Source organism: Drosophila yakuba, chromosome 2L (genome assembly GCF_016746365.2).
Source record: "Drosophila yakuba strain Tai18E2 chromosome 2L, Prin_Dyak_Tai18E2_2.1, whole genome shotgun sequence".
In the NCBI taxonomy this organism is placed as follows: Eukaryota; Metazoa; Arthropoda; class Insecta; order Diptera; family Drosophilidae; genus Drosophila; species Drosophila yakuba.
The window spans coordinates 15,155,553-15,168,412 of record NC_052527.2 but is presented as its reverse complement, the minus strand read 5'-3'; the positions used below and the strand labels follow the sequence as shown (position 1 = coordinate 15,168,412).

General features: G+C 44.4%; 1 protein-coding gene across 1 annotated transcript in view; it reads left to right on the top strand.

Moving 5' to 3' along the window:
- LOC6528275 (neural cell adhesion molecule 1) overlaps positions 1 to 12,860 on the top strand; it is a 76,534-nt gene that overhangs the window by 50,155 nt on the left and 13,519 nt on the right. Inside the window, exons 10-19 of the mRNA XM_002089292.3 lie at positions 1,262 to 1,392; positions 2,299 to 2,458; positions 5,122 to 5,224; positions 6,977 to 7,088; positions 7,254 to 7,335; positions 8,181 to 8,322; positions 9,981 to 10,162; positions 11,057 to 11,244; positions 11,404 to 11,512; positions 12,192 to 12,433. Coding sequence (XP_002089328.2) covers positions 1,262 to 1,392; positions 2,299 to 2,458; positions 5,122 to 5,224; positions 6,977 to 7,088; positions 7,254 to 7,335; positions 8,181 to 8,322; positions 9,981 to 10,162; positions 11,057 to 11,244; positions 11,404 to 11,512; positions 12,192 to 12,433 — 1,451 coding nt within the window. The remainder of the gene's footprint in view (positions 1 to 1,261; positions 1,393 to 2,298; positions 2,459 to 5,121; positions 5,225 to 6,976; positions 7,089 to 7,253; positions 7,336 to 8,180; positions 8,323 to 9,980; positions 10,163 to 11,056; positions 11,245 to 11,403; positions 11,513 to 12,191; positions 12,434 to 12,860) is intronic.

Sequence of the window (12,860 nt, the reverse complement as noted above, 5' to 3'; positions counted from 1 at the left end):
AAATATCGTAGAAAAAGTTTCTTGGCTTACGTAGCCAAAACATCTTTAATACTTGCAGCCCTGGCAAATCCCGCGAGTCGGTTGGCATAACACAACAGCCCACCAAGGCACATAAATTCTGAGCAACCGTTGACTTCCGCTCCGCCATCGATCGATGGTCGTTTTGGGCCAAAGAAGCGGGTTTGCTGGAAGATTAGGGGGCAAGGGTCAGGGGGCAGGGGGCAACGGTATCCGTGGTGGAACGGTAAATGATAATCACAAAAATGGCCTGCAACATGTGTGCGGAAATGCGCGACGCGACTTTTCCAGCGAAAGAGTTTTCACAGCCCTTTGGGCACTTTGCCTGATTGGCAGACGTTGGCAAACGAGGACTACATAAGTGGGCGGCGGCGGGGAAACGCCACGCGGTGTGGGCAAAAGTTTTCCAGGCCATTCTAAAGTTTCCCGGCGAAGGCGGAAGGGAACTTTTTGGCTTTGGCTTTGGCTTGGTGTTTGGTTTTGGGTCTGGTCCTGGTCCTGGGTTCCGTTTTGCCCAACTCTTGACTGCCGACGTTTGGTTTTGGCCGCCAATAACTCAACAATATTAAGGTTGGCACGTGCGTCCCCTTTTTCCCGATCCTGCTCCTATTTCTGGCCCAGTTCTTGGTCCTGTTCGTGGTCCTGGTCCTGGACTTGGTCGCAGTGCTGGAACTGGGTCTCCTTGTCTGGGTCTGGGTCCGGGTTCTTGCCGCTTCTGGTCTCTGTTTGTCGCAAAGTTTGTGGCTCGTTAAGCAAATTCAAACGACTTAAGCGGCAACACATGTTGGCAAACAGCGGTCGATGGGCGGGATGTCGTTGCCTTGTCCTCATAACTCTTGGCTGATGCTTCACTTTGTTCCAGTTATTGCTCTAAATCGCTTATATTTGCAAAAACTATTAAATAAGCTTGATCATGACAGTGTGCGGGATTCTGGGCGATGACAAGACAGTTGCAAAGACGGAAAATGTGTGGCACAACAATTGCGGGGCATAAATAATAGAAAAGATTTTGGTTTTAAGACATGGAGCTTACATTTTATTTCGATTGTAAAATCGTGTAAATCATATGCTTTATATTTAATAGTATATAATTGACATTTAAAGTATTTTTTGTCTATACCACAACTGTATAGGTAGTGTATTTACACGTTCGAAGTTCACATCTAAGTAACCACCTTAGATGGTTGGATGATTATTTGATTTCCAGTGGCTAATTGTCTTCCTCCTTTGCTCCTTTTTGCAGATCCTCCCTTGGTGACGTTACGCCTGGGCTCAACTTTGACACCGGATGATATCAAGGAAGGCGACGATGTTTACTTCGAGTGTCACGTACAATCGAATCCTCAATGGCGGAAACTGTTGTGGTTGCATAATGTAGGTCGCAGTGGGTTCGAGTTGGCCAGGAGTGAGCCGGGCAGTCATACCGACCCGGGTACCCATCCATGTGGATCCGGCTCAATCCACAGCCAACGGGTGGCAATCCTGAAAGGCGGCTGCTTGGCTGGCTCCTTGCATTCTGTTCTGGTTAAGTGCCAATAACATGGCAGGTTGCGTATGCGTTGAGGTGGCTGCTCCTCCGTCAGTGGCATCGGTGGCATCAGTGGCGACCGCCGACGATGTCCTGATGCATGGATCTGCATTTGCTCATTTCCATTCTAGTGGTTTCTTTGGCCGTGTGTGGGGTTAGGGATGTGGGTTTAGGGGTGTGGGGTTAGGGGTGTAGGTGGTGGTGCCATTTTGGGTAAAATAGTTTTGGGATTTGCGGCATTGATTTTGCCGTCGCTCAACTGCAATCCGCAGTCGCTTGGCAATCACTCAGGCCAAGTTCCCATCTCGCAGTCCGCAAACTACGGCCAACAACCCACTTCCTCTCCACTGGGAGGAGGAGGAGGAGGAAGTGTGTTTTGCAGCAGTATGTGGGGAATTTTTGCCTTTCGGATGCGCTTAGCGGATTTTGGCAAATTGAAATTCGAACCCGAGTGGCTTTAGAACGGATTATTGTTGGGCAGCACTATGGCTGAATAATCCATTGCTGCATTAGTTCAGTTTTGCTAATAGACTTACAGATTTGGGAATTCTAGCAGCAGACTCTTGTATTTTAAAGTGGTAATTAATTACTGAGCTCTTCTAAAAAGAGTTATCAGCATATAAACAATGGGAAAACATTTTAGAGGCCGTTTATGAGTATCGTAGGGACTTGTGAGATGCCATGTTATTGATATAACCAGTAAACTGTATAATATAATTTTTGTTTACTATAATGTTACCATTTAATTGCAGGGTATTCATCTGGAGCACAACACATCCGCCCGCGTCATCCGTTCCAATCAGAGTCTGGTGCTCCAGAAGATCACGAAGCACTACGCCGGGAACTATGCGTGCAGTGCCATAAACGACGAGGGCGAGACGGTCAGCAATCAGTTGCCCCTGCGAGTGAAATGTGAGTAGTCCTCACGTCCTTCACAGAGTTCCTACGTTTCGGGCAACCCTTTAAACAGAAACAGTGATGCATCAGCGATTTTAAGAATAAATTTGCCAAGCGGCACTTTGTTTGAACGCATCATCTATCTGGAAACGCTGTGCATTTTCGTGCCCCATCTTTTCCTGCCACCCGGAGTCTGTTTTCTGGTCTTCTGGTTTCTTATCATAAAGTCAGGGCTGCAGCCGTCGCAGTTGTCATACCCCGACTAAGCCCTCTTTTTGCCCCATAGCCACGACTCATTTGATGTATTGCAATTTCCCTTCTTCTTCTCCGGAGCTGCTCTTATTTATTTTTTCCCTCTTTTTTTTTGTTTTTTATTCTGTGTTGTACTGTTCTCCGTCCGTTTTCATTTTACAACTCAGGCGGAGAGTCTTGGCGCAGTTGCACGTCAAGGCTGGGAAAAAAATATTTTTCATTCCGCTTTTTGCATAAATACAACATTTTTGCTTGGCTTCGTTTGTCTGGAGCGCTGTTGCGAATTTCATATGCTTGCCACCACATGCGTTGGCTTTGGCCATATTTCATCGCAGCTGCAACTGCAGTCGGAATTATGCTTCAATTTAACAGCCCGCGAAAAGTTGCTGCTGCCTCGCAACTTATGGAGCCGCATATTCCCCCAGTCCCACTCTAAAAATCCATCTCCAAATTTAAGCAATTTGACAGCGACGCCTGTCCTGATGAGGAGCATGGGGATGCGGATGGGGATGATGATGATGAGGATGATTGTAATGAGTCGGGTGCCTTGGCAGTGGCACTGGCACTGGCACTGGCAGTGGAACTGCTATTGCTACTGGCTTAGTCTAGCCGGATTCTGCAGCTGAGCGAAACACATGTACATGGCTGTGTACCAGTGCTTTTTCCTCAGCTCTGAGCCATACAAATTGCCGCTCAAGCTCAAGTACTGCACACACAGGCACTCATATTTTGACAGGCGCATTGCTGCGAGCCATAAATTAAATGGAGTGCGCCGCCATCGCACTAGCTGGATTTTGCCTCTGCCAGTGTCTTCGTCAAGGATTCTTGTACACTACGTGCACTGCGAAATGCAATTTGGAATCATTAAATTATAGCTGATTAGGTGTTCGCAAAAGGCATTCAAGGCACTCGCTTCAAGAATATTGAAAACTGCAAGGTATAAAACACAAAGAAAGAAAGAAGAAAAGAACACTTGGAAGTGCAGAGCCTGGCACACTTCGTTTTTTTTGAACAGTGCATCATAAATTTGGGATTTAATTCCGTGCTGATTGAGCCTCATGAGCGCAGTTCCAAGTCAGTTGAATGCGTAACTTGGATGATCAGCCTTAGTCTAGGCATTACAGGAATAAGGTTATAATTAAACAATACACGAGTTACATAATAATTGATTCAAATAATTGAAAGGGATATCATTGAGCCGTAGACAAAATAGAAATCCTAATAAGGCTTTATTTTGGCCTAATATATTTCCTCCTTAATGTTGGAAGCCCAGAAATTTACCACAAATTCGGCTCATAACTTCGGTCAGTTCTATGTAGGTGGAACCTGCCCTTCAGCCATTCAAGTGCGGCTTAATTAGCGAAGCGACTGAGTAATCACTTCACACACTTTGCCCACTCTTTAAATGTATAATACGAAAGTTGGCAACAACAACATTAGCTAATGTTACTCGAATTGGAAGTAATTTTCCGGCTAATTAATTACGCCCCTTGGTTTTTGTGTACATTTTTGAAGATAAACAATTCATCAGAAATTCAAGTTGCCTTCAAAAATGTGCGAGCGGATGTGCCAAAATGGGAGCAAAAGAGAGCGAACGAGAAAGTTGGCACGTTGACGACAGCAAATTACGCATACGCCACGTGTGCCGTCAGCTAATAATCCTTTAACATTTATGGAACGCCTATTTACCTGGGAAGTACTAAATCATGTTGCCACATTAATTAATTTCCCGTAAACGAGAGAAGGGTCCCTCCACTCGAAGGCTTTTCCAGCGCCGTTTTCCCACCTTGCGACCACCTTTTCCCCTTTTTCCCCTTTTTCCACCCAATAAACTGACTGACTGACAGACTGATGCGGATGCGTCGCTCTTTCGGTGGGTCCCTGCTGTCTAAATCACTTTTGTGCGTTTTTCACCTGCCACGCCCACACAAACCAAATACTTCGGCTCATTTCCCAACGATTTTCGGGACATTATAACGTCCTGCCGCTGATACCGCTGATACGGTATCTGACTTGTCACTCAACAGGTGCCAGAGACCGGAAATGCACGACCGAAAATAAAAGACAGTGATTTCACAAAGACAAGGCTTCGGGGGATTGAGCACGAACGGATTGGTGTTATTTGAATTTATATTGATAGAATATTTTACGAGCCTATTTGGGTGACATTTATGTGCTCAGAGTAAGTAGGGTATGTAGCTGGGTATTTCGCTGTGTTTGTGAGATAACTTTTGACTCAGTGTTAAAATAATACTTCTATACTTTAAATTTTGCCCAACATGTCATTTCATGTCTTATTAACTTGAATATTGTATAATTGCGTTGAAAATTTAATTACGTTATCGATGCTGATTCTTAAGAACATCCCTTTGTAATCGTTTGGCTTTACTTTTCTCCGCTGACTTGTCGTATTCTTCTCATTACAGACACGCCCATGTGCAAACACGCGGACCGCGTAATATTAATTGGCGCCTCCAAGGACGAGACCGTCGAGGTTGTGTGCGAAATTCAAGCCGATCCGCCGCCGCGGTAAGTTCAAAACAAAACAAAAAAAAAACACCAAGAATATCAGAAAAGCTTCCTGCTTATCCTGTTCCCTACCCCAAAATCCTCCCTGCGAGCGCTCATAAAGGTTTTTTGCTGAGTTTGTAGGCGATTGCTTCCGGTTTCCTGTTGAAAGGAAGTTTGTAAAATTGACAAATGATTGTGATTGTGTGTGCGGGCGCGTGTGTGCGTAGCGGAAAATGCTGTTTATTTCGTAGGAAATGTGAGAAAATTTAACAATTTGGTTTTTGTTGTTTTCATTTGTTGTATAATGCTGTATTTTGTTGGTATTTTTCCATGCGATTTTCCCTTTTATTCGCTTTTTGTTTGTCGTCCTTTTTTATTATTCGTTTCTCTGGACCTTAAATTGTTTATTTTAATTCATTTTAAATGTGCAACTGGCTCTGCCATTCCCAAACCCATCCCCATCGCACTCGCCGAATCTTGGATTTAGTCGGACAGCGAGAATGTGGCCCTCTTTAATGTTTTTTTAATGAGGCCACACCACCGAGGCCCGGCCAGCTGCCACTCTTGCTCTGTCCGAGATGCCTGTATATTGCTTCTGAGGCCGTACCTCTGTCCCTTAGTCCTTGTTTCTGTTCCCGTCTTGTGTCCCTGTCTTGTCTCGTATTTAATTTCAAATTTTTTGCTGTATTTTTCGCCGCTCCGCTGTTGTGCTGCGTCTTGTGCTGACGCTTTATGCTAAAATAATTAATCATTAGCCGGCGGAAAATATGCGAGGCCGAGGCCGAAGCCAAGGCAGCTGCGGCGCCGTGTAATTGTTGTGGCTGCTGCTGGCTGGAAAAGCGGGAAAATATCGAAGGGAAACTGGCTGGAGCATAGCGTGAACATTAAAAAGCTGCTGGGAGCTTCAAGGCGCCGGGGGCCGAGGAAGTGGACTCGGGGGCGACAAGTTAATTTATCAGCATTTAAGCGCCTGACAAGCGGCGGGGTAAAAAATGTATTACCACACCATATTAATGTATTAAAATCTAATCGAAACAGTTGCAGAGCTTAAAGAATTTAAATAATCTGCCCCAACAGCTAAGCAAAAAGAAAGCTAAGCAAAGTCCGTGAAATAATATAAATATAATATAAAGCCATTGAGATGTATCAGTTTTTAACAAAATAATAATATAAAATACCTCAATATTTCAGAAGTATTGAAGTATTGAGTTAAAAGTTGTTGCGCAAAGAAAAGTTATATCGAACATTTCGGATGATTAATTACCAGAAATAAATCAATAACACTGGCACTGTTGTTGACATCGAGTATTTATGTGCGAGGTGGCTTCAATCGGCCTGCATATTTTCCGCCTTTTATTGATTCCATTCAACTTTTCCCTCTTGTAGGTTTTTAAATGGATTTCTGTTTTATTGATTTACGTTTATTTTGGCACCGCCAAGATGCGAAAGCGTCCGACCGAATATGCCAGAGATAATTAACCTTTTAAAAGGCTTCCAAATGTGTGAGTTTCGGTCCGGGGACTGGGCCTTCACTCTGTGTGTGTCCGCTTAACCTTTAATATTTTAACAAGCTATTTTAAAAATGAAAAACTTCGCAAACATGTTTCACTCGCCGGCTCCAGGTCCCCATTTTACCTGTCCTTTTCCGTCGCTGTCGCTCGTCCTGCCTCCTGCACACACACACGCACACACTCACACACTCACACGCTCGCACACAACTGTCAAAATGTCAACGCAACTTACTCACACATGTGCACAAACATTTTGCAGGACTTTTCGCTGGAAATTCAACAACTCGGGCGAAACTCTGGACGTGGGCAGTGAACGATTCAGCGTGAACGGCAGCCGCAGCATTTTAAAGTACACACCAGTCACAGATCAGGTAAACACGCCAATTCGCCCCCCTCTCCCACCTTATATGTATATGTATCTGAATATGTACAGGTATTTGTATATGTTTGGCTATGTCCACAGCGGAGACCGAAGTCAGCTCCGGGCAATTAAGCAAGAGCCGCATTTTAAATAATAAATAAATATGTATTCGCAGGATTATGGCACACTGTCGTGCTGGGCCTCCAACGAGGTGGGCACCCAGCAGCATCCCTGCCTCTTCCAAGTGGTGCTAGCCGGTAAGTTTTCACATTGGAAAGAATGTCCCTTCTGTCAGTGGTTCACAAACTCTGGTTGCACACAGTTCCACATTATGACATATACAAAGTTTAGAAAGTAAATATATTAACGTACCCGATTCAAGCTTATATCATGCTGCAAATCAAAATGGTTATATATATTATTTACATTTGTAATTGAAAAAGCTTCTTTATAAGCATATATGAAAGATTCTATAAAAAAACTCTCAAAGTGAAACAAAAGAATTTCTTGGAAAGCTTAAGCTTCGGCTTTGTTTTTGGATAATCGCGAAAAGGTATCATATTTCGTGCCTTTGCCAAAAGAATCAACAGCGTGCAAAGCCGCCTTATGTCAGCTAAAATCCCCATATGTACTCCACTCCGCACTCCGAGTGGCAACTGCCGGCTTTTCCTATCCCAATGGGGATGTTTGCCGTTGCTTCATTACGTGCAATTTGACCTTAACATGTTAATGCCGCCTGCAAACACAGCCAAACAGAGCCAAACACAGAGTACTCCGAGCTGGAGGGCATTCCATACCTCCGGAAAACCGGACGGACTGGGGCACAGTCATACCGAAAACCAACAAAACCAGAGTTGTGGACCATTGTGCATTTTGGGAGCCTGGGGATTGGGATTCAATTCCCAAAAAAAAAAAACAAAAAAAAAACACAACAAAACCAAAACCAATGCTCATGTTCCACGCTTTGACTTTTCTCGATGCTGTTGCTGCTTGTTAATTTCCTGCGTAACCGGGGACCAACATAAATCTGATTTTTGGATGCGAATGTGTGCGGACTGCAAATCCCATTCCCATTCCGATTGCGACTCCGTTCCGATTGCAGCCCTGCCGAATGCCGTCAGCAATTGTACCGTCTTCAACAGAACTGAACTGAGTGTTGACATTCAGTGCATACCGGGCTATGACGGCGGCCTGCCGCAAATATTTGTGCTCGAAATGTTTTCAACACGCACCGGCATCACCAGGTAAGCATATTAATCAACTATAACTACAGCTGCCAGGAGTTCAGCAGCTCAGGACGCCCCACTCCCACCCACACCCCCTCTGCCTCAGCCAGTGCCACCCGCCCCCCTTTCACTTCCGCTCGGGGGGCTTGATTTTAAGCCGCTTATGTCCGGTCCAACTTGACCCGGAGCCCAGATATGGAACATATGTCAAACAAATGGCTCCATATCGTTTCGGTGTAGCACATTTCGCATTCATGTATGTGCGTGGGATTCGACCTCCGGGCTGCTGTAGAAATAACACTAGCTTTAATCAAATAAAATATGCGAAATTACCTGTTGGGGATATCAATTATAATTCTGATCCCTAATCTTAATAGCGTTTTTGAGAATTATGACATGTATTTGTTTTGTATTAGATATCATTTTTTTTATTGTGAGGGTTTTTTGATTTTTGTTTTTTGAAGCTTGACTTTGTTAAAACACATATGTGCCTCAATCTGGCTTGGCTATTTCGATGCCTAGAAGAACCGCAATATATTGAGTTTTGACTCAAGATAGTAAACTATTTAGTTTGTTTTAAAAATATTGCCAATTGTTTCTCCTCACAAACGAGTAACTCTGGACAACTACTCGGGAATAATAGGCTTAAGTCCCCAGTTCTACTTGGGGCTGATAATAATGCATGCATGACCCTGTTGAGCTGAACGCCTTTGCGCCCCCCAACCGCATCCCCAAGTGGAAATATATCTGGTCTTGACACCCCACAAAGACAGATACCAGCATGATTTTATTCAATAATAGTTTGGGTGAGAGGTGGGCGGACTCGAGTTCCGGCAAATGTATTTCAAGTGCTTTCACCTCTTGGATATGTACATACTTATGGCACTCCATGTAGGTGTGTAATTAGGCGTGAAACAGTTCGCTCCTGGGCAGGCTGTTTGTCCTGAAATGGGTCCTCGAGCTATAGCATTCATAGTGCTTATTAAATGGGTATACATGTTTATGGTAAATGGGGAAATGAAATTCATATGCACACATAACATTATGCGAGGGATGTCTCCATTTCATTTTTCTTTCCCATCAATTTATGCCAAATTTTCCTTTGGGTTTCAGCCAAAGCAAATAAACATTCTTATTAAAAACAAAGACATCGTCAAAAAACGAATTGAAAGGAAATTGAAGCCCACATTGGGCAGTGAAAAAAAAAAAACAACAAACGCAGCAAACATCGTCATCAATGTTAAAATGTTTAGCAGAAATATATATAGACATCGAACCCTAATATTTCAGAACTCTTTCGAGGAAAGGATTGCCGGGGATCGAAGGGTAGACAAGTCAAAGCCGCATTCGTTGGCAGAGGCATCAAATTCAAATTGAGGTCATGATTGGAAAGAGCGCATATCTTATGAGGGCTGGGGTTTTGGAGGGGGGTGTGCAAAAGTGCTTGGGGTTTGGAAAACATGCCAGCGAAAAACCCGTAAAAATGCCAAAAGAAAAGGGCTGCCAAAAAGTATTTGCGGCATTGGATTTTACTCAGACACACACACACACTGTAGCATTTGATTAAGGGCTTAATGCCGTTGATTTCCTGGCCATTTCGTTTGATTTAATTCGCAATCATATCGAGCCCCTCCGGCCAATAACCAACCCTTTGTCCGCCCGATCCATCTTCGCAGATTCAATTTGAGCAATCCCGAGGAGGCACTATTTTCGCTGGAGAACCTGGACACGCTCACCTCGATGATGGTCCAGGAGAATAATTCGCTGCGGCTGCGCATCTACTCGTACAACCAGAAGGGCCGCAGTGCCGCTTATCTGCTGCCCGATTTCATAATTGGCTCAACAGCTTACAAGACAGGTGAGTGGCACTACCAGCAGCCAGATGGCGCCACCGAAAAACGAACAGCACATTTGGCCCTGATTGATGGATGATGCAAGAATGCTGGAAGGGCTGGCCAGGATGGCAAGGCTGGCAAACTGTGGCATTGGAGATTGAACGTGGGCGGGTTTATGCTTTTGACAAGTGAGCAACTCGCATCTGACGGACACTGGGTGCAGAGCATTATATCGGCTTCTTTGGCATAGCCAGAGATATTCTGATTTCCTGATTTCCCTGCCTGCATTAATCCCATACAGGCAATAGGCCTCGTTTCCGTCTCCACACCCAACCCCTCAGTTCCTCTGCCTGTGACACCTGACAGGTGGGCTCCTCCGCCAGTCATCTGCAGTACTTACTCCAATCAACATGCCTTCCTGAAGGACACATTCCCTGCTGCCCTCGTGCGATGGCGTGAGACATGTGTAAAATTACTTTTTAACAAGGGCTGATCCTGCAGAACAGAAGACAGAACAGAAGAAGTCGTGCATACCTTTTTTTGAAAATATCAATTAACATTACCCAGCATAGCCATTTTGTCTGCGCTCCAATAAAAATACAGATTTACGTAGGGATTTGCCCACTGCCTAACCAATTGGTTAAAAGTTAACGTCCCCCTTCTTTTTATCACTCACATATACTCACGGAATACATGTACACTCTGTTCTTTTGCTTGTCTAAAAATAAAACCGTCACATGTCGACAAATTTAACGTTCTGCTCGTCGGTGGAATCCAACGCCTTAACTACCACATCCCATCCCATCGCCAATCAATTTGATATACGTGGGACTGCTGTGATGGGAATCTATCTAAAACCGATGATGATTTATGAACGACGATTGTCAACCTGTAATTACGCGATTTCCAACAAACAGACGACGATGTAACTCTGACATTGTCCCCGGTGATTGTCGGCAGTGTCCTGACCATCATAATTATTGGTCTGGCCATCGCGATACGAATATTCGTGGTGACATTTGTGCACAATTTGCGCCGGAATCGTCATCATGGCAGCAAGGCCACCGCCGCCGGAGTAACCGCCCAGCCCAGCGATGTCTTCAAGGTACGTTTCGGAGTTATGGGAAGGATTTACCACTTTGCACCTACCATTCAGCACTCACCATTCACCATTTACCATTCACCAACCATTCCCCATCCATCAGCTGCATCCACATTCCACGACGGCTATCGAGCAATTAATGTACGTATTATTTTCTCGTAGGGCGGAAACTTGGAGAAGCCGCGGTGGCAGCACACGGACATAAAAACGAAATCATCGGAGGATTTGGTTGAGGACGAACGTGATCCGGACGTAATACCATCGCAATACGGTAAGATTATAAACAGTTTCTGACACTTTGGGGGCACTCAACTTGTGCGGAGCTTGTGGCAATGATACAATATTATTTATGAAGGCAGATAGTAATTCTTTGGGGTTATAAGTTATAACTACTATATGTTATAGTTATTTTGTATGTTAACAATTTAACAAATAATTTTCAAAATTAAGCTGTTATTTCGTCATTTTGTGCAGTGTAGGGCAAGTAGGAGTCACTTGCGCGTATAGCTCAATTTCGGTTTGCTTTTTAATGTCACCCCGCGCGAGTCAAGTGTCCGCCGAAGTAACAGAGAATAAAGCAGCTTTTTTATAGTGTGCACTTCGAGCATTAAACTTTAATCAAATTTTATGGCCACTTTTCCGACATTTACTTTCATGTGACCCGCAATCGCAATGGCAATACGCTATCTGCACATCCGGCTCCGTTCTCCGTTGTTCTTTGGCGACCCGCAATCATAATCAATCTCATCAACACAACAACAATACGACCGATCCAACCCACATCGAACTGAACTGAACTGAAATCAACCGATCCAATACAATCCAATCCAATCAACCAATGCAATTTTCTTTTAATCGTAAATATTTTTAACGACGGTACCCGCCTATCTAACACATGGACACGACGACCCCGCAACGTGGCTGCTCATCAATAAATTTCAATCAAGCAGTCGGCGGCAGCAGCGCCGGCAGCAGTGGCAGCAATGCCTCCAACGTGGGCAGCACCACCGCCGGCACCGCCACCGGGAGCAGCACCTCCACGGCGGTGGTGGCCAACGCCAACGTGGCCGCGTCAGCGATGGCAGGACCGGGAGGAGCCACATCGTCGGCATCCGCCACGGATGGCCATCAGTTTGCATCTGGTACTGCGGCCGCAGGAGGCGGGGCGTCCAAGTGGTCACCGAATGGCAATGTAAGTACTCAAACAGGCGATTGTTCCACTGGGTAATTCCATTTCCGGGGGCAATAAACCAGGTCAAAACCAGTTATTTATATGGTAAACCTGTAATTGAATAACTCACACAATCTTATAGCAAACTAACTTAATTAGTATAGAATATATTTTATGAATTACTATTTTAATGAGATCCAATTGGAAAGGTATTTTCCCAAATTTAAAGGAGGGCATAATCTATTTTTCTATTTATATTTTTTTTAATACGCTAATATATAACTAGAGGTAGTTTAAGCCATTAAGAAAACCCACCAAATCTTTCAGTAGATAGTAGTGATTTTACACGAAAAATCGCACCAGGATCTCATCACTAGTGATGAATTGTGAAATAATGAAAACGTGACACCTTTGGCGCATTCAATCTTGTGGGACAGGCAACTGCAAA